This window comes from Eubalaena glacialis, chromosome 10 (genome assembly GCF_028564815.1).
Source record: "Eubalaena glacialis isolate mEubGla1 chromosome 10, mEubGla1.1.hap2.+ XY, whole genome shotgun sequence".
In the NCBI taxonomy this organism is placed as follows: Eukaryota; Metazoa; Chordata; class Mammalia; order Artiodactyla; family Balaenidae; genus Eubalaena; species Eubalaena glacialis.
Window position 1 is genome coordinate 37,910,268 of NC_083725.1, and position 27,789 is coordinate 37,938,056.

Genomic DNA, 27,789 nt, shown 5'->3' on the forward strand with positions numbered 1-27,789 from the left:
GGTGAGGTTGCTGATAAGGATCAGGGTGTGTGCAGGGCCTACGTTCCTTTAATCTGGCCTCAGATGTTCTCCTGATGAGTTTCTTGTGGTTCTGGATGTTATCCAACTGTGACCTTCTCTCTGGAATAAAGAATGCTTCATCAAGTAGTTAATATCTTCCATTTGTTGGGGGTTTTAGTTCTGCAGAAGAGCTCAAAGATATTGTTATGTGTATCCCTTGAGGCAGAACTAGGACCCTGCACTATTGTTTGACTGCTCCTCCCTTGTCTCTGCATCCCCTCCCTTCACTGATTAGCAGCTGTTTGAATCTGCCCTTTGCAACTCAGGGAAGGTCATGGAGACTGAAGCCTATTCCCTACAAACAAGAAACAGGGAACACAGAAAGGCTTCCATGCCCAAGAGCCCCACAGAGTCCTGCTTGGTTTCAGGGGTGAGAGCTATTTAGCAGTATCTTTGGGATAAAAAATTTGAGGCAAAATAGTGTTAAACTAGTTGTTGGTGACACACCTGGCATTATTTCATGAAATCAGCAAAAACTACAAATAAAGGCTCCCAGGCCCAATCATCCCTGCCCCAGGATTGCTTATATTCATTTACAGCATATCACTGAATTCAGTACAGCACAGTTCAGACTCTGGATCTAGGTTATCTGGTTCAAATATGGAGTCCACTGTATAATGGTGGTATGATCTTTATTTGGTAAGTTGCTTAACATCTCAGTACCTTATTTTTCCCACCAGTATAATGGGGATAATAGGACTTACCCTATAAGGTTATGAGGATTGAAGAGATTGATACATATGAAGCACTTACAAAGGAAGACAGGTATTCTACTATAAACATTCTCAGACGGACAAAGAATATTAATTGGAGATATGTCCAAAGACTTCTGCCAATCCCAAATTCACAAACACTGATGGCATATTTTCCCCATAAAATAATTATTAGCTCTCTTCACATCTCTTTTAATATGATCTAGTACTAGGAGATGGAATTGTTTTCAGGAATATTTTTGATCAAAGATGTATGTATATACATGTATGTATAAATCTGTTTAGTTGTTCAAGTTCAGATGGCAGTCCTTCAGCCAGTGAGGGGCTATTTTAGTTACCCAAATCTAATTAGTTTCTGAGGTTCAGATACTTAGTAGTAAGGATGGTGAATATTTTAATTGAAAAATATATCCAAATCTATTCAATTCTTGAGTTTGAATAGCAAGGGGTATGTGAATATGTGTATGTGCACACATACACACATAGATCCATTTTTAAAAATCAATCCATCAGAGTTCCCATGCAGGAAACTATTAACAGAAACCATTTTTTTTTTTGCCAGAGCTGAATTATGTTTACTGTACAAAGAAACTAAAACTGTCCAAAATGAGCTCAGGAATAGTGCGAGTGTGGACGGCAGCAAACGGTAGTGTTGACATGGTGAATGCATCTATAGCTAGATCTCCTATACCACTCTGCAAAAAAATGTATCTCCTGTGCCCCTTTTGTTCTCAGGAAGCTACTTGAGGATATGATCCACACAAATGAAGGAGTAAATCTAAGACAGACATGAGATATAGGAAATGGGAAATCAGGGAATCCAATATAGGGGAGACACCAGCAATTCCTAGGATGATGGTGAAAAGAGATTGCAGGATGACAGCTGTGCCCCAGCCACAGAAGGCAAAAAGTCCAGACTGGACAAAACAGATTATTGCTCCAGGAGCAATTTCTTCAAGATGGATGAAACTGATAAAACAACTGGTATGTCTGAACGTAGAGTTTTGGATTTAATTAGCAATAAGTATATAGAAACCTATATAAACAAAATAAATTATTAAGTCAAGGAAATAAAAATGCAGTACAGGGTAAGAATAACACATCACTTAGCTGTACAGTGTTACATAATCTTAATGATGTAAACATTCTTAGTCACAGTCAATAATGTAAACACTGAATTACATATGCTGGGAAAAGGGGAGCAGGAAGGGAAAGTGCAATGGTTGGGAAGCAGAAGAGCAAAGCTTTATATCAGGAATTAAAGAAATATCTCAAACTGAAAACAAGTAAAAGCATGTTACCTGAAGATATGGTAATAAATAACAACAAAATAAAACCAGTGAAACAGCTTGCTCTGGGGACAGGAAATAGGAGAGGAAGGTAAAGGGAGTGGTATTTTTCATTTAGCAAAAGAATTTTTTATAGATCTATTTGATTCTAAACTATGTGAATCCATTTGACTCTATGTGAAACTTTAAGAAATAACAGAACCCCCCACCCCCGCCCCCCCAGAAATCTAGCATGGTATCTGGCTCATAAAAATTCAATAATGTTAATTATTTTATTATTATAATGACAAGACAGATGACAATTTTTCATATCACCATTACACTCATGCTAGGGGTAACAGTGCTTCCTCTACTATAAGTGCTATTTGATCTTTTTAAAACATGTTATTTACTATGCTTGGAATATCTGGGCATGCTTAATGAAATAAAAAATTATAAAACATTCCAAATTTTTTTTTTACTTAAGCAAAGTATCTAATTTTATACAATTTACACACAACTTTTAACCAATGAAACTATTTCACTTCTTGACATTCAACAATTATAAGACTTTAACTCCCCAAGACATGCACTACAACCACAGAATAGACTCTGTCATCAATATGATGGTCTTGGCATCTTATATATAATGTTTCCACTTTAAATTAAGTCTTATTTACCAAAATAGAAACAGGCTAAGATAATGAACAGGCAGTTTATAAAAAAAGAATACAAACAGTGAATAACAACACTGACATACCAACCTCATTTGTAATGAAAGAAACACAAATTTAAAAAATAAGGTACCATTTTTCACCTATTTTGGCATAGATTAATTTTTTTAAAAAAAGATCCTATCTACAGATGACCAGAGTATGTAGGTGGGGGGTGAGAGAGAGGTCACACATATAACAATAACTAGAAGTATAAATTGTACAGCCTTTTTAGAGAACGATTTGGCAATACTTACAGAGGCTCTAAAAATGTTTAATTCCTTTGAACCAATCATTCCATTTCTAGAAATTCACTTTCTTAAGGACATAATTAAACATGTACCTCAAAATGTGGTTACAAGGATATTCAATGATCACTGCTTATAGTAAAAACTGCAGACATTCAAAATGTCTAACACAGAAGAAAGAATGAGTAAATTGTGGCACACCTCCGTTATGGCAGACAGTGGGCTTCCCCTAGATGTCATTCCCCCAGACTTTGCCTTAGCTTCTTTCTTACCCAAAAGTGTCAGAGTTCAACTTTCTCAGTGAGCTGATCTGAGTCAACAGAAACTTTGGGGAAATTTTCTGGGGGCTCTTAAGAGGAAAAAATCTTCCTCACTGACAAAACTGAGATGTGAGAGGAAAAACAGCCTTTCCTGCCTTTTAGATGAAATTTTTATGAAGACGTGAAGCTGGAAGTTACAGCAGCAGTTCTTAACAACCACGAGGGAGACAAGCCTAAGGCAAAACCAATAAGCTGAGGCTGAGGCAAAAAAAAGTGTCCTTAATGACACGTCTGAACTGTTTATGTGAGACAATAAATGTCCTTGGTTACTTAAGATGATTATATTTGAACATTATTACCTCTGGTCAATAGCATCCTGATAGAAGCCATACAACACAATACTTTAGAGTCACTAAAAGTTATGCTACAGCAGTATATTTATGAAGAGTAGATGTACAGTTCAGAGAAAAAAAAATTAAAAATAGTATGTTCCCATTTAAAAAAAGAGTAACTATGTTAATATGGAATCGTTTGCCAAGAAAAAGGTCTGGGAAGATACTCCAGGTTTTAGGGATAGTTACCTCTGAAATAGTTATCTCTGAAAGATAGGAATTCGAATGTTCCCTTCTTGTGAATTCACATTTTCTGTTGTTTTCTAAAATGAACATATATCACTTTAAGATTCTCCCACCAGTTTCTATTTCTTCAGTAAACCCAATGCGATTTTGGGGAGGAAGAAGAGGTAAACATGTATTCTAGTGAGCTATCCTGAACTGGGAGTCTGCCTTTTTAATAGGAAAAGTTGTTTCTTCTTTTTTAAACTGTTTTGTGAAATAAAATTGGATACTCTCAGGCATTTATTTTTTAGTGAATACAGAAGATTACAGTTTTCATTTCCCTTTGTTACTTAGAAAATCATATCATGACTTTGTACCATTTCGTATCGAAATTTCTTCTGTGAAGCAAAAACAGTCCCAAAATGAAGGATCTTCGGGGGTCATAGGAACAGCAGATGATATTAAATCATTAAAGGTGAGAATAGTAAACTGCCTCTGGGTTGGTTTAGAATCATCTTGAAATGAAACCTAAAAGGGTAAAAAATTAGATTACCTCAATGTTATACTGCATAATAATCTTATGGTCAATTTTATAATTAGGAAAATAAGAAATCAGTAATCACATTTCAGCAATATTAAATTATACTTCGATAACATTAAATTACAACACAGTAGCATTTCTAGGTAATTGCTTCTACTCCTTATATTAGTGTTGCCAATATAACAAATCAAGAAAAATATGAAATAACCTGATTCTCAAACTTTTTGTAGATAACAATAACCTGTGGTATTTGTTTAAAATGTAGATTTACTGAGCCACACATCCAACAATTCTGATTCAGTAGATGAGTCAAAAAGGATCCCAAAATATATAACTTTAACAAGCAGGTGGGTTATTCTGATAGAGAGGGACCACCAGGCAAACTTTTGAGAAATACTCTAAAGGCTGCGTCTGATAAAATACCCATAACCACACAGAGATGCAACACTTCATTAGGAAATGACTCATTCAACACTAAATTTAAACTGTATCTTATACTCTGTGATAGAGCCCTTGTTCACAACTCAGCCCAGTGTGGACTGTCTTTAACATTCTATACATTCTACTAAAGATAGTACTTGGGTCTTCTACAGTGCTTTTACAAGGTTAATATCTATTTTATATGATGTAATTCTCATAACTATGCTGATATGGTTGTTACCTCAACTCTATAGATGGGGAAATTGAGGCTCAGTAAGATCTATCAATTTATACAAGCTTACAACACAGGTTAAATGGTAGACCTGAGTCTGAAACTCAGCCAGGTCTTCTGAATAGTACCCTCACCCTTTTCTCACTATGCCACTGCTGCCTAAATAGGCTGTCTCCAGGGAAATAAAAAGAAAGTACTGCCATGTGCAGACATTACAAAAAATATAAAGCTCTATGGAATCATAAGGTATTCGCAGAAAGGGTAATGCTGAGACTTCAGCACACAAGGACAGGTAATCTGGGTTGGAACATCTTCAGATTACAGGGGTCAATTTTAACATGTCATCCCTTTTAAAAGAAAATAATCTATGAAGAATTTTAATCTTTTTAATCTGTCAAAGGCATGATCTGTAGACTGAGCTTTTTTTCTAAAAGTAATGATGCATACATATTGATCACACTACATTCTCTCACGCAGATTCCCTAAAAATAATAATAAGCATATAGTTTCAATTATTGTGACATTATCAGTATTCCTTAAATAAGTACTTCCACAGAATCACAACTATATGTAGGCTGAGTCAAGACCCTAAGGTTTCTTTTTTAAAAAATTTCTCAACTTACCAATTAATAGCAGAAGAAAGTAAAAATCGATTTTGATTGGAAGAATTGATGCTATGCTAGAATATATCACAAGATCTCTCACATTTTTGATACTTTGGAAATAATTTAGGAGAGTATTATAAAAAGGGGAAGGAGTTCAATTTGACAGATAATTCCATTACTCACTATCCCTCAACTTGGTACCCTTAATATTCAAAGACAGCCCCAATTCACCAGGAAATAAACCACTGTTAAGATGATCAAGACAGTGATTATCTTGAATATCTACTGAATATATGAATACTAGGACAGTACCACCAAAATTTTTTCTTTGTCATATTTAAGTGTATTTGAATGTGAAGAAGCAGGTAACATACTTTTAAAACTTTTTTGTGAAATACCAGATGATCTTGAGGATTAGATAATGAACACTTCTAAAGTCTATAATTAAAAAAAAAAAAGCCAAAACCTCTAACCTGATATAAACTAAATGATTATTTCCATCAATAAATAACAAATTCAACTTTAATACATGCTTTTTAGAAAAAAATCAGAGAAATCTTAAAATCTTACATCCTGATGTCTAGATCCATTTGGTTTCCTAAGAGCTACTGCAACAAAATGGTGCTCATCTATTTTGCTTTCCTGAAAAATAAAACATAAGTAAATAGAGAATACTAAATATAGAAACTTAGATATATTTCTATTTACATTTAAAAAATTTCACTCCCCCCAACCATATACACACATACATACATATATATCTCCACTCCCCCTGACGTGAAGGAACAGTCACATATATTTTGGCCCTTTACTCTGTAATATTTCAATATATATTTCCTAATAGGGACATTCTCTCACATAACCACAGTAGTTAATAACTTTGGTAAATTTAACATTAAAATAATACTTAAATCTACTCTCTGTACTCCAACTTTTGTGAATTAATCCAGTAATGTCCTTTATACCATTTCCCCCCCTCCAGTACAGGAGGCAGTCTAGGGTCAAGTATTACATTCAGTTGTCATTGTCTTGCTAGCTTTTGTCTTTTATGATGTTAGTATTTTAAAATACGAGCCTCATCCTCCACTTTTTATTAATAAATGTTGGCTATTTTCAGTCTGATGGTTCTTAATGATTACATTTATATTATACATTCTTAACAAGAATACTACATAGATAAAGTATCCTATCTAGAGGCACATCTAGATAGCCATCTGCCCTCACTGGTGATGTTAGTTTTGTATATGCTTAAAGTGTACATTTAAAAAAATTAGATTGCAACACTGGTTTATAAGCATTTAGTTAACTACATACTACAGCCTATGGAAAATCATGGTGGAAATTCATAGGTAAGACTTAAAAAATATGTAATTTCCTATTTTCCCCTATGTATGAGACAAAGGGGGAGGGGGCTTTAAAATATAATAGACATTGAGGCAGTTAACAGAGAAAAGTATGAACAACTATTAAAAACTAAACAAAATTTCACCAAAAAGCCACTTTACTAAGGCAGTCTTCCATAAGACATGAGTTGAAACAGGAAACTACAATCAGAAATAGTATTACTTAGGGACTTTTCATCCTTCATCCTCTTTCTCATATCTTCATACATTAAGATATCCAAATTAGCAAAACATAAATAAATAAATAAATAAAAGAAATTCAAAAGAGATAAATTTAGGAAAACACTTCAAGAGAAGAAAAAATAACTAGCTAAGTATGAGAAAACATTTAATAGGTCAAAGTTTGTTATTGTTAACAAAACTATTCTTTTTGAACATGGTTCTCCCATTCTTTACACTGAATGTATCAATAATATAAACACTGTAACATACAGAGATGTTTTGGCTATAATTATTTTTGGAAAACAACTTAGATCAGCAGTTTTGTAGTGTCTGTAAGGCGGAATATCAAGAGGTAACCATGGGCAATAACTAGTTTTCATCCAGCCTGTCCAATAAAATGCCACTAAAATGCTCAATTTGTTTACTTACCTCATTATAAGCCAAAATTCAATGAGACTGATTTCAAAATATTCACCATATCTACTCAGACCTCATCAACATCACATAAATATGAAATTTGAAAACAGTAAAACTAGAGAAGTTATTTTACAATGACTCCAGTTTATCAAACATTAATATTCGATGTCTCACTAGAATAAAATTTCTATGAGGTGATCACCTTTGCCCTAAATCCGTTCTGCCTAGTACATCTATAATAAATATTAGTTGAAAAAAGAAATGAAACCAGCAAGCTAGCTAGCTAGTTAAGCCAGTACATTCAATGCTACTGAATTTAAGACTTAATTTTAAGACTTTATAAATTTTCAAAAATTTCCTAAGCTTATAGTTTTTTATCCATAAAATTATTGTGAATACCAAAATTTCCTTAAAATCTCCAACAAACCCAAAGGGAGCAAGAATATTTTACTTTTTCAGGAGATAGTTTAGCATTAGATTACAAAGATTAACCTGCTTTAGTCAAATTGTATGTCATTTTCTTAGTATGTATTTTCACCTTATAAACAAAGTAAAATAAGGTATAACTTAAATCATTCAAGTTTTACAATGTTTTCCCAATGGTAAAGTACTGAAGAAAATCTGTCATAAATGTTAATATTTCTACTTTTTAAAGCACTTCCTTTCAAAAGCAAAGAATTTCTGTTTCAACTAATCTCATCACTTGAAACTTTTTGGTGGTAAATTTAACTTTCCTAACAGAAACCGGTTATGAAAATTGAGAGCCTATGAAAACATGAGATTCCTCTTGGCATAAGAATTCATATTTCTTCTAGAGTATTAATTTCCAGGTGTGAGATACAATACTCAGGTAAGTGGAAAATCCTTTGGAGGATTTGTTGTAATAAATAATGGATTCTTGATTATGTCCACGCTAGCATTTTAGGTCTGTAACAGATACAATGCTAAGTAAGATACTGCCCCTGCCTTCAGGGAGCCCTGGGAAAGTAAAGCAAGTAGACAAGTACAAAGATTATGAGGCAAAATGTGGTATGTTGTAAGAAAGAAAAAAAAAGCTTGGTCTTAAATGAAATAAAGAAAAGGCACCTGAAATGGATTTAAATTGTTAAAGGAGAAGGCAAGGAGGAGATTGGGGCAGGGTGGATGGGTGGGTGGTGGTGAGGTCACAGAAGAATTAAAACAAATATAAATACAAGAGGGTTGGAGATATTTAAAGCATAGCAGATAGCAGGTTGTGATTTGGCTGCAATGTGGAGTGTATATAGGGAAACAACGGCCAAAAATGAAGAAGGATGAAGCAAAATAATGGAAGAGGAACCCAGTTAGGAGGCTACTGCATTAGTCTAAGTTGGATGTAAACAGTGCCCACACTAAGAGTTTTCAGAGGGCAGCACATCACTGTTAATTAGAGGGATTGGTATAACAAGGGGAGGAGGAGGGGAACTGAAAATGGGTCTGGGCTTTCTTAATCCTGGATGACTGGATGGTGGTACCATCAAAAAAAGTAAAGTTAGAAAAAGAAAATAACTTGAAAGGCAATTATTATTTTGACTTATCTGCAGAATTTGTGGTGTCTGTGTAGTGTTCAAGGAGAAATACATAGCAGTGAGAAATAGGAGTCTGAAGAGTGAAAGAAACTGAGTTAAAGATTTGGTAGTTAAAGAAAGGTAGTGTGCTTGAAACTGCTAAATGTGAGAGTGGATCCATGAAAACAGTAGATGCCTGGGAAAATGTCTATACTTAGAAGGTGGCAATGAAATGTACTTCTTAAATATAAGAGTTTTAGGGTTCAGTCTGTTGTCTTCTTTTCTATACACTTCTAGATGGTTTCACAGACTACCTTCCACTAACAGCTCTCGTTTAATGACAAGCCTATTCTTTCCTTAAAGCTCTCAGCTTCTATTTCATAGCTAAACTCTTGTCTTGAATGTTATTCAAAACACTAAGCAGATTTTTTTTTAAATCCTCATTTGCTTTATAATTTTCATTTCATATTCTTCTTTTGAGTCTCCAAGTAAATAAACGCTCCTTTTTCTCCCGGGATGCAGAATTTTACCGTATGTCCTATGATGGCACTGTCCTTTAGTTCTGCTTAAATGAGGATAGTATCCTTAGCCTTCTGCACCATTAATTTGTGTGCCAATAGATACCTTCCATATCCACACGTGCAGCCTAGACCCTATTTCTGGTGTCCTGCAGGCATTCTTTTAATGCTGCCTACAGGAACAGGACTATTTTTTCCTCTTAGCTTATCAGTTCTCACACTAGGAAGAGAATCTATGAGTCTGAAGTAGTTCAGTTATTCATTGGCTATATGCATTAATTAATGAAAACTACAGTCTCTGACATGTACTATTTCTAGGGATTTGTCCCGTCTCCAACCCAGGTAACAGTACTTTCTAAAATACCTTTAAAGGTACTTTCTAAAATACCCCGTGTGCTTAAATTTAGTCATCAAATACTTATGGAGAAAAAACCAAGCCATGGGGCTAATCATGTTTGGCTATGACTCTGTTTCAGGAAGTTGTGTCTACACAGTACAGAAAGGAGAGAAGAGCAAGATGGCTACAAAGTTTTCCTGTGCAGAGGTTTCATTTGGAGTTACCCATGAAAAGTAGGGAAGGGTTGAAACTTCTTCCTACCTTGTTTTCAGTTTACTAAAGGAGCTGGATTCTATAGAGTAGGAACAGAAGGCAACTTATTCTCTCTCACCATTTCCCTTTAAACAAGTTCTGACAATTCATTTTTCTCTTTCCCTGGATGAAATCTTGATCAGATCTCATAAATGACATTTCTGGTCATTCTCAGTATTGAATTTTCTCTGAAAAATGTTTGACCCAAATTAAATTTTATTCTCATTTCATAAGAAATTCTTCCTCCCACTATCCTAGCTCAAACCTAATTCAGGGTTGGAAGTCTCCAATAGAGAAAGGAATTGATTTCACCTCTCTTCCTAACTGCAGATGCTCCCTCATTCACTATGCTGCCACCTCTAGTTCTTCTAGTGTGGGTGAATTTAGTGTGTATGAGTGAGAAAGGAAAAGACTGAACGAAAGGGAGGAAAGGACAGTGAAGATCATTCACGCCACGGTTGTACACTGAAATCATAGCCTTTCCTCAGCTGCATACCTAAAGACTGGTTCTTTATCTTGTGGGGGTACTTGGAGATGCCCAGACAGAAACCTCCCGTCTGTTTCTTGACTCTAGGTATGCCTCCCCTGGCTCTACGCTCATCATTCTCCCCTCAAACCCTGGCTTCTGGCTATCCATACCACCAGATTCATTCTGTTAAGTTCACTCTCCCCTTCCAGGCCTGTTTATAGTATAAAAATAATCCACACTTAAATATATGCATCTAACATATATTATTTTTATATTTTTCTAACTGGTACATTGAATGGGCAAAACACCCAGGTACATTCAGTAAAGAATTTAATTTTTCTTCCATAGATGTCTTCAAATATGCCCTGCTGGATCTCCCTTCCCACCTCCTGAACAAGCCCTTAGACAAACCCCATAGCTCTTCAGTCACTTTCAGCTTAAAAAAAAAATCCCATTTCAATTCTTAGAACACATTCTTCTCCTTGGCCTCACCTTGCTTTTCTGCTCTGGTTTCCTTAAGGTAGGTGGCAGAGAGAAAAGGGATAGAGGAAACAGGCAAAGTAATGATCAATGCTGTTGTAATCTAGTTTTTAGAACTCTGGGTCACATCAAGTATCCAAATGCTGGCTTAGTGAGCATCTGAGGAATTTTCAGAGAACTACTTCTAGTTCCTCTGTCCTGTACCACTGCCTGGAACTAGCAGTGCATTTAACAGCTGACTTCTTGTAATTCTTACCCTCAGCAACTAATACACAGTAGAATGCCCACTGCCTCTTTTTGGAATTCCTCTTGGGTAGGGTCCTTTCAAGACACTTCAGGCCCATTTTCCACAGCATCTATTTGGTCCACAGGAACTCAGACATCTTTGTCACCCAAAAAGTTTAAGCACAGCTGGCCCAATCACTGACTCTTCCCTCCTCACCCTGCTACTAGGCCTGCTCCATCTGGCACCATAAAGGATTCCCCATGAATGAAATGGCTGACATTTGCCCCTTTCAGTATGAATTATTTTTTTAAAAAATTGTATTAAAAAATACAGTATCCTAAATATAATTTACTTTTTAATTCATAGAATCCCTACCTTACATGGTATGTTAGCAGTTTGGACACAACTCTCTTTCTCAAGATACTTTCTGCCCTTGGATCCCCCTAACACTACTTTCTTATTTTACTTCTTACCATTTTGGTCATTCTTTCTCATTCTCCTCCCCACTCCACCTTTAAAAAGTGTTCTCAGGACTCTGTTCTAGGTCTTTCTCAATTCTACCTTAGGTAATCTCACTGCTGCAACTGTAAATCCCATGGCTTCAACTACCATCCACATGTTAATGATTATGATTTTTTCCTTTAGCTCAGCCTTTCATTCTATTCGCCTGCTTGACACCTTCACTTAGATGTTTTTATGGTATCTCAAATTTAAATCCCACTTGTTCTCTAGTATTCAGTATCTCAACAGATGGTCGTATAAGTCACAGAATTGATCATAACATCTTTATCACCTCACTTCCTTAACCTCCATATACCATCATAGACAGAACTTGGTCTTAAAATACAATTCTGATCTTACCACTCTCTATTTAAACCTTGTTAAATTCCCTTGAGAAAATTAGTGAACACCTTCTATTTTATCCATTCATCATGAATTCTTTATTCTGGATACTGACTTTCTCTGCACACAATTCTGATGACTATGGGAACAACCACATTATAATACAATCCATTTGCTGGGCTCTGGACACTTGATACAAGTTGTAACACACTTCCTTGGCTACAATGATTGGTCAAGAGATAAGCACCTAACACCCAACCTAAGGCTTTCTCCAGGGCTTATAGGGCTTGAACAGAAAGGGAGTTCACCAATCTCTGAGGGTTTTTAAACTACAAATTGTTACACATAAGAGTGGTAGGCAGTAATGTTTCCTGCCACACAGACCAGATAAAGTTAAGAAAGCTGGTGTATAGAATGAGAAATGTGGGTGGGAGAAAACTAAAGCCAGGAAGGCAAAAGTAAAAGATAAAAAGAGTTCTGAGTTTTCCAGTCCCTAATTCAAGCCAATTCTGAAACCTGGTTATACAAATCACTCTAGTAACCTACAATAATGTCTTTTTGGCTAAAATGAATTTGTGTTAGGTTTTTCTCACTAGCAACCAAGAATTGCTAGTGACAGAAACCAAATAAAGAAAGAGACCAAAATATTAACCAACCCATAATGCCCTACATGATCTCATCAGCCTAACATAGCATCTCTCTCAAAGCCCCTCAACACAGTACACTGACAAGATGGCATCCTTTAGTTGTTCATACACACAAAGCTGTTTTATTCCAGGGCCTCTTTTCCCTTCTCTTTTACTTAATGCAATATGACTTATCTTTCAAGTATCAGCTTAAATGTTATTGCGCTCATAGTATCCCTGACTTTACCTTCAGAGCACACAGACTGGATTCCAAATGCGTCTAGTTTCAATGACTAGCCTCCCCAAGTTAAGCATATACTCACATGCACAAAATAAGAAAATTCTTATAGTTATAGCAATTCTGATACATTTCTTACCTCAAATGCCCATTCTTTTTCTTCTTCCCCATCCAGAAACAAACGTGTTTCTTTATAAACTTGGCCTATATCCAGGTTTAATGGGGATATATCAAATTCAAGCCGCTGCAATTCAAATCCTAATCCAACACCTATTGCTTTTATGAAGCTTTCTTTCAGTGCCTAAGATACAGACAGACATTTTCTCTTAGAGCTTTAGTAGATAAAATTGTTCATAAAATCTACTGTCCCCAAAACATATGGATTTTTAACTCTTTACTACTTTACAGCTATAAGCTATTTATTTTTACCCTTATAGTAGCATGGAAACAAACCAGTTGTGAGAACTTAAGACAAATCATTTAAGCTCCCTTTGCCTCCATTCCCTTATGTATAACATGTAATAATAATAGTACCTTCTTAGTGGGGTTGTTATGATAATTAACTAACTTATGAAGGGCTTACAATAATGTTTTCTGGCACATAATATTATGTGTTTGTTAAATAAGGTCTCGTGTATGAGATCTTTTAAGACAGAAAACCTTATTTATAAATAATGATAAATAAACTGCCTTGTTTTTAGCTTTAAGAGTATCTTCTAGTTGAGGATTAAATATATGTTAAATTTTCTTAAATATAATATAATATAATAATGTGTACATAAAAATCATGAAGTTCCCAAGTAATGACTTATTTACTTCAAACACTGTATGAACTACAGGTTTACCACAGGACTTTTGCTCCTGTTTTTAGCAAAGATAATGGAATCAACACAGGGGCTTACTCTCAAAACTAGAAAGAAATTATACCCAATTCCTATAAAACATATCCAGCTGAGTCCATTCATCCTTAAAGCTTCTGATTGTTTCCCACTCTTTGTTGGTAAACTTTCTTTTCATAATATGAAAAAATTCTGGAATTGAACCACGACCTGTCAATTGAAGAAACAGAGAATTACCAAAACTATTAGACAGCGCATAAAAGAAAACTATAGTCCAACTTTACTTTTGAATACAGTCACAATAATCCTAAACAAAATATCAGCAAATCAAAATAAGTTGAGAGAAGGGTAGCTTAAGAGAACAGTGAAATTCTGTGAATTCTTAAATAATTAAGGAGAAAAAACATATGGTTATATAAATAGATGCTCACCAAAACTTTGATAAAATTTAGCAGCAAACCTATTATAAATCTTAAATAACTAGGGGAAATTTCCTATATATGATAGAATATCAGAAATCCAAAACAAGTACTCTTAAAATAGAGCAATAGTATGCTGGGGTTTAAAATTTTGCTTTGCTATTTCACAGGAAAATCAGGGAACAATTTCTTTACTATAATTTTGGGGGAATTGGTAGAAAGCTAAGGAGTGTTCTTTTATCCTAAGTTATTAACATGACTGGAAAGTTAATATACACTTACTTCCTTCACAATAACTCTTTTTAAACATGTTTTCTAATATGACTTTTCCAAATAAAAACAGATTTTAATTTCTGTTCTATTGGCTCATTTTTAAAAAAATCTCAAGTATATCCTTAGCTCCACTGTTCCATAGACAATAAAATTTTACATAGCATCCTAAAAATAAATAGAACTCAAAGGATGTGATTCCCAGAACTAAGAGCTAAGACACAAATTAAAATATATGGTATGCCTTTCATATTATATTTTTTCAAAATATTATAATTATGTGTTTGTCTATCTTTACTACTAAGCAGAAACCTTCTATCATCATTCATTTACTTATTCTACAAGTATGTAGAATGTGTACAAATACTATACCAATATGAATTGAACTAATGGTTAAAAACAGATCAGTCGTGGTTCTTAGCCTCACACAATTACAGCCTAATTGGTCAATCAGAAAGTCTGGCAACAAGGTAGGTGAATCACAAATGTTTACTATATGAATAAATGTACGTTAACTATTATGTGGTAAATTATTCCTAAATGCTCTATTGCCCTGTATCCTTAGTTCATGATTACATTACTTCCAGCAAGCCTCTTGAAAGTAGTCCCTCTGCAGATTCTGTTAACATAGCTTGTCTACTCCGCAACTCCCATTTCTAAAATACTCAACTCCAAAATCTGACATTCCCAACTGGCTGCAACCATAGCATGTCCGGAAAGAAGAAATATGTCAAATCCCCCTACTTAATGCTTTACTGGCATTTAACCACTAACTAACCACATGAGAATTCAACACTTAGAACGACGACTATATCATTCACTCTAAAAATACCCAAGTGCTAGATGCCAGGAATATCACGGTAACCAAAACAGACATGGGTCCTTATGTTCATAGAGAGTTTACAGTTTCTCCTACAGTAACCAAGTACCTTTCCCATAGTTACCTCAAGGGTAGAAAATATTAAAAACGAGCTCTCCCACAAAATTGTCTACAATTCCCCCACCATCCCTACTTCAAAACAGTCAAAACAGTCTCCTCTTGTTTACCTAGGAAATATTTCTAATGACCTTCCAGTGATATGTGGTTCTTCACTTCAAGGCAAAGATCCTCGTTTGTTTTCAAGTTCAACAGACTCATTTAATTAATCTGTCTACTCCTTAGCCCTCTACTATTCTTAAGAAAGATAACTTTACAATCCATTTTTATTAATCAACTAATGTTTATTGTTTGTATCTGTTCATATTAATGTTAAAAGGCTATTATTTCCTAAAAGCAGCCCTGCAAAGCTGTAAAGTCATTTCATGCAACAGCACTGAAATATTAAACTGGGACCTTAGGAGTCCCAGGGCAGGAGATTCTTACCCTTTTGGGTCTATGAACCCCCTTTGATAGTCTGGTGCTTATTCCTCAAGCCCCTTAAATAAAGACTGTCTTATTAAAATGCAAGCATCACTAGTACATACTGGCTTGACAGATAAAACACTAAAGAAAGTAAAGAAAGCAAGCCTGCAAAAGTTGCAAAAGTTACAAAAGTAAATCTGGAGATTTTAAACACTGGGAGCACTATACCTACATAAATCGTAAACTGTTTCCTCTTGAATAGATTCGGGTACAAATAGTGTAAATAATAACAATGAGAAGAACAGATACCTTGGATTTGGAAGACAGCATTATATATTTTGAGTGGAATTGTAGTTTTAACAGAATACTATCCAAAAAGCCTAAAATTTAAAAAGACATGCCTGTTGTCATCTATAGTGTCATTATGTTTGTTGGTTTCTTCAAGTTATAATTCCATAACCTTCAAGAAACCCCCTGATTTTTACCTAAATATGATGGGGCAATCGAGGAAAAAATTTAAATATTCACGCTAATAAAAAAAAACTCATTTAATATAAAAAGCAATCTAGCACAACCACTGGAAAGCAATCATAACTGATCATGTACAGCTAAAAAAATATCCGATATGAGTGTGTTTTCATATACTTTTGAGAGCATCATATCCCACAAAATAAGAGATTGACAGCAACAGAAAAAGATGACTTTGTAAATATTCAGCCAAAGACAACAGCGCCACATTGTGGCATTATGGTGAAAATACACAGTGAATGAGTACTCTGTTAAGGACTTAGTTTATCTAGGAAATTGGAATTAAAAAAAAATCAGTAGGAAATACCAGAATAGTATGTTTGCCCCTCAAACTAGCTGAGACAGCACAATTATTAGACACATAAGTTGGCAAAGCCTCTTAATAATACCAACACATATTCATGTCTATTACAATCTTCGATTTAATAGACATATAAGAACTTAAGCAAAAAAAAGATAAAATAAAGATAAAATAACTGAAAAACTTATATAGAACCACTAACCAGGTTTAGAAAAGCCAGATCCCTCATCTTATAGCTTAATCTTTAGGGAAAGCAGCACTAGATATTAACTAAGTGTTCTGCAATGATCAACTAACCAAGGTCACAGAGCAACTAGAAAGTTTATTAAACAGAGTAGTAACCTACAATAGTAACCTACAACAAAATAATTTATACAGTTGAGCCTTGAACAAGGCGGGTTTGAACCGTGAGGGTCCATGTCTTCCAAAACTCATGCCCACATAGAAACTAAAAATGTGACCTTATTTGGAAATAGAGTCTTTGCAGGTGCAATCAAATTAGGATGGATTAAGGTGGGTCCTATATCCAATGACTGGTGTCCTTATAAGGAGAAACATTTAGACACGAAGAGAGAATACAGGGAAAAAGGCAACATAACAATGAAGGTAGAAAGTAAAGTGATATAGCTACAACCCAAGGAATGCCAAAGATTGCCAGGAAACTAGGAAGAAGCAAAGAAGAATTCTTCCCTGGAATCTGCAGAGGAGGTAACATGGCCCTGTCAACACTTTGACTTCTGGCCTTCAGAACTGTCAGAGAATAAATTTCTGTTTTTTTAAGACACCAAGTTTTTGGTACTTTGTTAGGAGCCCTAGGAAACTAATACATACATGCACACAATTTAATTCATTTATACAGACACACTCATATACTCTTAGCTTTAGTGTTATGCCCCTGGAGTCAAATGTTCAAATCCTGGCTCTAACACTTCTTTACTATTATTTATTTAACTTCACTATGGCTGTTTCTTAAGCTATAAAATAGGGAAAAAGAGCTGGGTAGTTTAAGAAATAAACATATAAAGGGCCTGGAGCTATTAAGTACCTAATAAATGTTAGCTCTAAGGCTAATGTGGTAGTTGTTTTATATATATATCCTCTGTTGTGAAATGTTTTACCAAGTCTTTGTCCATTCATTAGGTAAGTCTTTTTTTTTTTAATGTATTTTAAAAAAATTAATTAATTTATTTATTTTTGGCTGTGTTGGGTCTTCGTTGCTACGTGCCCGCTTTCTCTAGTTGACGTGCGCGGGCTTCTCATTGCAGTGGCTTCTCTTGTTGTGGCGCACGGGCTCTAGGCGCACAGGCTTCAGTAGCTGTGGCATGTGGGCTCTAGAGCACAGGCTCAGTAGTTGTGGCGCATGGGCTTAGTTGCTCTGTGGCATGTGGGATCTTCCCGGACCAGGGCTTGAACCCATGTCCCCTGCATTGGCAGGCAGATTTTTAACCACTGTGCCCATTAGGTTAGTCTTAAGTGGCTTTTCTATCAATACTTACAAGTATTTTGATTATTAACAATATTAACCTCTGTCTGTCTTATTTGCCCCAGTTTGTGAGAGAGAAGAGATTTAATATGAAATCAATCACATATGCTAACGTTGCGGGTTCTTCTTATCTTTCTAAGTTTAAAAGGCATTCTTCTTTCAGAAATCTGGCCAAATATACAATTCTATTGTGTTCTAGTAATTGTTATTAAAATTTAATTCTAATTAATTCTGTTGCACACTGGGTAACAAGGATCTAATGGCTTTCAGATGATTTTACTCATGAAAAAAAAAGTTGATGGGTTACAATCTTTTTGTTGGCTCTATAAATTACATCTAATACAGTGTTTCCCAAACACGAATATGTCTAACAATCACCTGAGAAATTGTCTGAATATAGAATCCTTGGTTGTATCTAAGAAATTCTAGTTGAAGAGGTCTGGGAGGGTTTCAAGGAACCTGCATTTTTTCAAGGAACCTGCATTTTTAACAGGCATCCTGGCTGATTTTAATATCCTGACCACCATTTCAGAAACACCATTCTATACATATAACAGTAACAACTATCACAACAAACTTAGAGCTAACATTTACTTATTAAGTACTTAATAATTCCAGGCACTTTACATGTTTATTCCCAATCTAGCCAATGCTGGTGGTGGTATAACTGTTGAGCCATCAGTATGTAAAACACATACACACAAGTTCTAGGGTAATTAAAGATTTAAATGTTAAAAAAAAAAATGCAATTTTAGAACAAAATCTAGGAGACTCTATAACCTACGGCTGGAGTAAATCTTTTACCAATTTAATTATTTTTTTTTTAAATGAGACAGAGTTCAGAATTTATCAAGGAAAAGTTAGATATATTAGTTAAATAAAAGACAAAATTCATACAGCAAAAAATACAACCAAATTCAAAAGATAAATAATAGAGTGGGAAAATAGTTGTAACAGATTTGGTCAATGAAGTGTCAATATCCATAATACATAAAGAGCTTTTACACATGGATTAGAAAAGATTAATAAGCAGTTCACAGAAGAGCAAATTCAAGTAGCCAACAAGCTACCCTAGTGATTAGAGTAATGCACCATTTAATAAATAAACTAATCTTTAACCGCTGAATTGAAATATTATGTATAAATACTGGGCACTAACTCTTAACCCTCCTAGCTGTCTATTCTTTTGCTAACACCATGCTCTTTTGTTTACAATGCCTAATATAAGTTTAAAAAATGGTAAGGCAAGTTCCCTCTCACTAAACTTTGTATACTCTTCTTAGACATCAGTTCCTTCATAAAAACTTTAAATTAATTTAACCCAGTTCCATGGAATTTTTCACAGATTTTGTACTTGCAAATCCTTACACAGATATCAATAAAATCTAGTATTGAGAGGTCATATATTATAGAATGCAGTGTCTAAAAATATAGGCTTTGAGGTATGGGTTCAAATCCATGATATTCTACTTTTCAGCTTAGTTGCCTTGGGCAAATGTCTTAACCTACTCTATAAAATAACAATAACTTACAACTTAGGCTTAAGAGGGTGAAATAAGATAATGCATAGAAGGCATTTAACACACAGAAGTTGCTCAATAAATACTAGTTCTATGTTGTGATCCCACTCAAATCCTCCGCACAGTGGAAAAGACCCATCCTGTAACTTGGAAAAGGGGAAAACTACCTGCCAGTAAAGACCTGGTTTTCCAGTAAGTTCAGAGCACAAAGAGAAGTGTGACTTATTTAAGCTGCTTGCTGGCTGTAAATCTCCAAGTTAAAAAAAACACAAAAAACAAAAAACAACATTTTGCACATCCTGCAAAATGCAGATCCAAAAAGAATGTAGATCAGCTTAGAATGTAGATCACAAACAATAGTGGAATACAGATCTTCCTTGACTTATGATAAGGTTACGTCCCGATAAACGCATTGTTAAGTTGAAAACAGTTTAGGTCAAGAATGCATTTAATACCCCTAACCTACGGAACATCACAGCTTAGGCTAGCTTACCTTAAACGTGCTCAGAACACTTATATTAGCCTACAGGTGTGCAAAATCATCTAACACAAAGACTATTTTATAATAAAGTGTTGAATACCTCATAAAATGTACTGAATACTGTACTGAAAGTGAAAAACAGAATGGTTGTACTAGTTGTTTTACCCTCGTGATTGTGTGGCTGACTGGGAGCTGTGGCTCACTGCTGCTGCCCAGCATTATGAGTATGGAATGGCATATGGCTAGCACAGGAAAATGTCAAAATTCAAAATTCAAAGTATGGCTTCTACTGAATTGCTTTTAAACCATCATAAAGTTGAAAAATTTTAAGTTGGACACTACAGACTGTAGCAGCAACAAAGTTGGAAACCGAATCTGATGGATGCAAATGGAGGACAGAAGAAGCTAGGGAGATAAATGCAGGGTGAGGAAGAAGACTTGAAGGAAGAACTATTTTTAATCACAACTCACTGATGAGAACAGTTTATATTCCAACTAGAATCTGATATGAATATCATTTTTCACTGTAGTTGCACTTTTTAATTTTTCAACAAATTTTAGGAATATTTTATGTGAAATTGAGAACTCCTATCATTTGTACATTCAATAAATATTTACTGAGCACCTGCTATGTGCTAGACACCCTGCTAAGTACTAGGTATACTGTGGCAAAAACAAAACAAGCATAGCTCCTGAACTTATTTAATGAAGGAGAACAGATAATAATCAAATAACTAAGTTATAATTACAAATGAGAAAGGCCATGAAGGAAAACAAGATCAGGTGGTCAGAAAAGTCCCTTCTGAGGAGGTACTGGTACTGGCTACCTCTCATCCTTCAGGTCTAAGGTACTCACGAAAGAGAAGAACAGGCAGAGGGATCAGCTTTTCTGAAATGACCTGAACAGGAAAAAGTTTGCTACATTCAAGGTAATAAAAGATGAGTATGGACAGAAAATAGTGAGCAGAGAGCAGCTAAAAATGCAAGTGGAGAGATAAATGAGAATAAGACGATACAGTCATGTTAAAGGGACTGAATTTTATTATGAACCAACCTAAAAGTTTTAAGAAAACTGCTTTAAGGAAATTTTTAAAGACCACTCTAACTCTGTACCGAGAATGTACTGAGAGAGAACAGAAGTGAAGAGGGGGAACCAAATAGGAAGCTATTAAAATAGTGCTATAAATAGTATGGTGGAAAGAGACAGCAAATAGGCTCTACCATAGCTATCATATAATATCACCACTTACTTCATACTTACTGTACTTAATTTACATAACAACTGTTCAAGAGGAGCAGTTCTAAGATAGTCATTTCAAAGCTATTAAATTAGTATTAAATCTCAAAATATTGAGTCATTTTGTCCTGCCAATTAATATCCAGCAAAGTTTATAACAAAAATGTGAACTTGGAAGTATAAACCCGTGGGGAAAAATATTTTCGGTCTTTTCCCAAATTTTAATAATTTTTATACTGTATGTCTTATCTTGCCTTGTAAACATGGGAACAAAACTGAACAATTCATACTTTTATACTGTATACAATCCTTACTTTCATACTTCTAACTGCAAAAGCCTTTAGTGGTAGATAAAAATTAGAAAATGAAGGAAAAACCACCAATATTTCTCAATTGGGTACGGCAAATTATGAAGATGACATACAAAACACCTCACCCCACCTCTGACCCCAGGGTTGGGATTGTATTGCACTGGCAATTTATCTATACTAGGGCCCCCAATATCTTATAATCCCTCTTCTCTGGATATCCATTAAACAATTATTTACTGAGTGCCAAGTATGCACCAGTTACTTTTGTATAAGTTTCCTCTCTCCATTAAGCAGAGAATAATGTGGTGGTTACAACAGGGTCCTTAATTGTGGGCATCTGGCTAGAAGGGAGAAACCCAAAACTTCTTACATCCATTAATGTATTCTCTCCTGCCCTGCCATAGCAGCAATGGGAGAACTGGGAGATGGCGGGAAATGATCTGCACCTAGCAGAAATGTCTAATGTGATAAGGAAAGACTCCACAAGTTCCTACATGATGTTTACCTGCAGACAAAATGGGAGTAATGGAACTGAGTCTTACAATATACTCACGATGCCCCCAAAGTCTAACTCCATCTTGAGAGTTGATAAGCTAATAACAACGCCCGGAACAAAGTACAATACTTCCCTTGCTCCTATACTGTTTTACCCTCCATCATTTAGCAACTCTTGGAAACTTCCCCTGCTCAATTTCCTCACTTACTCTGATAAGCAGAGCATTTCAAATGAATCGCCAGTGAAGTAAACCAGTGTCTACTTTCCTGAGAAATGATGCTGTGTCCACTAATCTTTCAGACACTAGTGACACAGTAACAATACTAATGACAACTGGAAAATAGCTCTTCCGCAGTGCATTACTGGATATATCAATAGCTTTTTGGCAATGAAACAGCCAAATAGGAAAAGGCCTGGATACTGTGATTAGTCAAACAAGAGCAATGAAAAAAGATGGTGGATAAAAAAAGTCTAATAAAATATAATTAACAGAACCTTCATTTTTTGCTCAATTACCTTCCTATCATTTATTAAGTTTCAATTAGTAATTACTTGTTTATTTGGTATTGACCATAAGCCAACATTGCCCGTTAAGCCAAGTGTAATTAAATCTGTGTCTCACAGGCATAATTTCCAAGCAGATATCAACCTGATGAGCCAACCATTACTGTGTAATTGTGCTGACTGCATTCTAAGGAGTAATGGTCTCTCCAATAATTTCTGATTTTTAGGGAAAGGTCACATAAGGACCACAGAAAGCTATGAAGTTTATGGGCTCATTTGCATGCCCACTCTGAATCCTCTGTAACAGTGGTTCTTTGATAAGGCTCACAATAAGCCTTCTATGACCCTGCCGAAAACCAGACCATCTCTTTGAGAAAAATGTACCTGTGCATACAAAATGTAGCAAACAATTTCAGGAGGTTAAAAAAAAATGACTTGATGCTTATCCAGGGTCAAGAACCCCTGTTATCATTAGTATAGCCTCCTTCTGAACAAAGTTAAGAATAGAGTTTTAATAGATTTATGATCAGGTCAGAGAAAAAGCTGCTGGTGGGAAAATTCAGAGTAAAGACACTGACAATAAAGATGAGAGAGGAGATTCACAGTAATACTCTGAGGCCTAACTACTGCAGCACAGAGTGCTTATTCATTCATTTGACAAATATTTATTGCACATTATTTTGAACTAGGTAGGGTGCCAGACATGATAGTAGATACAGCTACTATCAAATGTAGCTAACAGTTCCTGCTCTCATACAGCTTATAAGCACCACTGGGAAGACAATCAACATCCTGAAAAATAATTATAAAATGAAATATATAATTGGAATGAAGGAAATATACTTTATGAGAGCCTAGAACAAAAGAATCTGGCTTAGATTGAAGGTCCACAAAGGCTTCCCTAAAGTAAGACTAAAGTGAAAGCTAACCAGTAAATAAGTTACCTATGCAGAAATGGGGGTGGGGGATAAAGTTATTACAAATATTCTAGTCCAAGGGAAACATAAGCAAAGATCCTGTGGTAGACACAGTGTGGAGATTAGGAAACTGCACTACGAAATTAGGAAAATGTTGGTTCTCTTATTTTAGCAGCTTTCTTCTTATCCTGTTACTTATCTTCTAATAAAAATGATAGTATGCTGTGTCCCACCCACCCCATAATATACGTAAGGCACTTAGGAAAATGCCTTGGCACACAGTAAGTGCACACTAATGTTAGTGATGATAAAAATTATAGAGTAGTTGAGAGAACCTGTGTTCTAGTAAAATTACCTAGGTATAGTCAACCCCACAATAAATGTTAGCAGTTCCTACAGCCACCAATTACAAATTTCTAAGGCAAAATATAAACAACTTAAAATATTTTAATAATTGCTTGCTCTTCATTTTCATTTATATAAATGTGCTACGAAGAGCTATATTTAGATACAGTACAAATACATGTTATCTCTACTTAAGGACTACAATATACTTTACCACTGAGATTATTATTTTTTAAACAAACCAACAACTAATTGGTTAATTTTGGGAAAGACTTAAATGAAACCAAGTTCTTACAATACATATAATTACTATTTTTTTAATAGAATGATACTCAAAATTGACTCTCTGTTGAGCTCAATTTGATTGAACATTTATTACTTAAATAAAAAAAACTGAGCTATGGAAAAACTGTTCTTTAGAAAATTTAACAGTCTTTGAGAATAGTTTCAAATTTAGTCTTACTTAACAAGCTGAGGTATAATTCAAAAAGAAAACCTGTGTTTTCACTTTGCCTCTAGGCAAAGTATTATATGAATCTCCAGTAATGGAGAATCTATCTTTTACGTAGAAGTCTGTTAATATTCAAGAAAATATATAGTAAACAAAGGATGTTGGGGCCCTCAAGCCAACAGCCACCCCCAACTGTGTTCCCTGAGGGGATTCAGGATGGAGAAAAGCAGGACACTGGCCCTAGACAATTAAGGTGCATATCAAAGGAATAATTTCAGTAAGCCCAAACTCTTGCATCTTCCCATACACAGAAAAGCGCTAAATTCATTAATGAAATGTCTGGTTTTCTTTAATTAACAGTAATCTTTTTATGTTCTGACTACCGGGCTTTTGTTGCAAAAAACTCCTATATATCCTGGTTCCTCCCTTATCTCTTTGAAGCAGTCTCTCAGAGCTATTTGAGAGGCTGCTTCCTGGACTTGAGTCCTCAGAAAGTCTGCAGAATAATTCTCAAGTTTTGGGTTGTGCATTTTTTTCAGTCGGCAATACCCTGCTCTCTCAGATATACTACCCTTGAGTACTGAGCACATTTTTCCTAAACTTAAATATCTACATCTCCTTGTCTGATATTATTCAACAGGTAAGAACTAAGACAAGACACTTAATAACTCTTGTACTACAAAAATGCAACATTACCTGGAAAACTAGTCTTCATTATATCAATTCCAACTTGTAGCTCAGATTCCGCAGCAAGAACAGCATAGTCTCCTTGATGAGAGATGTTAAAGTTGAAATTGGGGTAAGGATTCAATGAGTCTTTCGCAAGAACTGGTTTTCCTTTTGCAGTTCTTTGCAAACGAATATTATTCCAAGGTATATTCAATTTCTCTGCAACTAATTTCCTTATCATCAGACGACCAGCCTGTTAATAAAACATTTGGTAAGTATTGATGTCTATACTAAAGATTTAGGTAACACTGCCTATAACATACAAAGTCTATTTTTGTGGTTTCTAAAATATTCATTTCTTAAAGTTTTTAAAAGTACGTAAGTATTAAATACCCTGTTTTAAGATTTAAGAAATGCTTATGAAGACAGACAAGTTAAAGTCCCTCTTTAGCAATTCCCTCCTTCCCCTTAACAAGTAACCAATGTTATCAAGGATTCATCCCTTCAGTCTTTTCTCTAAGTACCCAAAATATGTTCATCTGCTTTTACTATCTATCCATCTATTTATATGAAATCCTACTATATGTACTATTCTACCATGTATAATCTTTTAAATTTCTAAGTGTTGGGGATTATTTCATGTTTGTATATAACCATCTGGCCTATGCATTTCATACTATCAAGGTACCACAACTTGACTATTCCCCTGTTGTTGGATATTTTAGGCTGGCTCTAGTTTTACTATTATAAAAAAATTCCCCAGTGAGCAACCCTGTTGTACTTACATCTTTGTGCATACGTGCGTGTATTTCTAGATCATATATATTTATCACTGGGCTCAACAATTAGCAATGCATGACCTATCTTTTTTCACATATACCCCATCCACTCTCTCCCTCCATTAATTATTAAGAAAGAAATGGGGCTTCCCTGGTGGCACAGTGGTTGAGAATCCACCTGCCAACGCAGGGGACACGGGTTCGAGCCCTGGTCCGGGAAGATCCCACATGCCGCGGAGCAACTAAGCCTGTGTGCCACAAATACTGAGCCGGCGCTCTAGAGCCCACGAGCCACTACTACTGAACCCACGTGCCACAACTACTGAAGCCCGCGCAACTAGAGCCCGTGCTCTGCAACAACAGAAGCCACTGCAATGAGAAGCCCGCACACGGCAAGGAAGAGTAGCCCCCCCTCGCCGCAACTAGAGAAAGCCCGCGTGCAGCAACGAAGACCCAACGCGGCCAAAAATAAATAAATTAAATAAATAAATTTAAAAAATATATATATATATTAAAAAAAAAAGAAAGAAATGACTAAAATCACACAAAAATACCTAAGGGTATAACAAGGCAGATAATACTTTGCAAAATCTTTCAAGTTTTTTTCCCTTCAGTTCTAAACAATGACTTAAATACGGCACGACTTTGAATTTCACAATTTCTTACAAATTACAGAAAGTATACAAATATTCACCAATATGCCTTCAAAAATCAATCAGCCCACATTTCAAACGAAAAAGTGCTTTATAGAGGAACATTTTCAAGGTAACAGTCTTTGATGGTAGTTAGAAGCTGTTTCAAACTGCGCTATATACACAGAAGTCGTTTTGAAACCCGGTTCCATTTGTTGCTAAAAATACGTAAGTAAAATACACAATTATATCTAAAGTACTGTTTCCCAAGCTATTCAGTCAGAAAGGTATGCCTAGGACTGCATCCTTCCTTGACTTCAGTTTCACTGCTAAAAGGATGCTGGGCTCTTCCAGTTCCACGGCGTGCAAGGCTAAAGTAAGTCATACCGTCAATATTTCTTAGGGCCTATCACGTGCAGGAGAATGGAGAATGGTGGGATACCTAACAGGCTAAGAATGTGCTATGGGCCCAAGCAAGGAAAAATAAATTTTGATAACTTAAAAATAAGAAAAAAACCATTGTGGGGGAAAAAAACTACTTTGTAGGCCTTCTCAACACCTATTTTAGGGTTTAGCACGATCTCTATTTTCAATTACAACGGGGGAGGGGCTAATTTTTACAGCGGACGAGGCCTCCGAGGAGACTACAAAGACGGTGGAGACCAGGCCGCGCGCACACACCGGAGAGTCAGCAGCACCTACCACTCTTGCCCTGGGGCGGCCACAAGCTGGCGCCGACGCTAACGTGGGAGGGGGGGAGTCTCTACAGCCCTGCCCACCATCCCCAACATCTGCTTCCTCAGCCCTCAATACGAAAGACCTGTAGTACCAAAGCTGCCTTAGCGTCGCGTGCAAAGACGAACTGGCCAATGCGCTCCTTCTCCTCGGGCTGGATCGATCGCACCGCGAGCAGCCATTCGGCTCGGCTCGGCAGCCAAGCGCCACAGGAAAAGGCCCAGCGCACGCCCTCCATTGCTGGCACCAAGCAGAAACGCTTAGCGGGGAAAACCATACACTGAAAACCTCACCGCCACCTCGGGCTTGATGGCGCGGACGCTAAAGGTGCCCCACCCACTTCCTCCCGGCGCCCGTGCGGAGGGGGCGGAGCGTCGCGCTACGTCAACTGCACGTTGCTCACCGAGAGCCCTCAC

At 35.8% G+C, this 27,789-nt stretch overlaps 1 protein-coding gene across 1 annotated transcript; it reads right to left on the bottom strand.

Moving 5' to 3' along the window:
- Window positions 1-2,352: 2,352 nt before the first annotated feature.
- Window positions 2,353-27,788, bottom strand: AASDHPPT (aminoadipate-semialdehyde dehydrogenase-phosphopantetheinyl transferase). Its single transcript, XM_061202605.1, has 6 exons — window positions 27,468-27,788; window positions 25,255-25,480; window positions 14,042-14,163; window positions 13,254-13,415; window positions 6,188-6,259; window positions 2,353-4,347 (listed from the first exon to the last, which is right to left on the bottom strand). The coding sequence occupies exons 1-6, from the start codon at window positions 27,648-27,650 to the stop codon at window positions 4,183-4,185; spliced, it is 930 nt and encodes a 309-aa protein (XP_061058588.1). The 5' UTR covers window positions 27,651-27,788; the 3' UTR covers window positions 2,353-4,182.
- Window position 27,789: the final 1 nt, after the last annotated feature.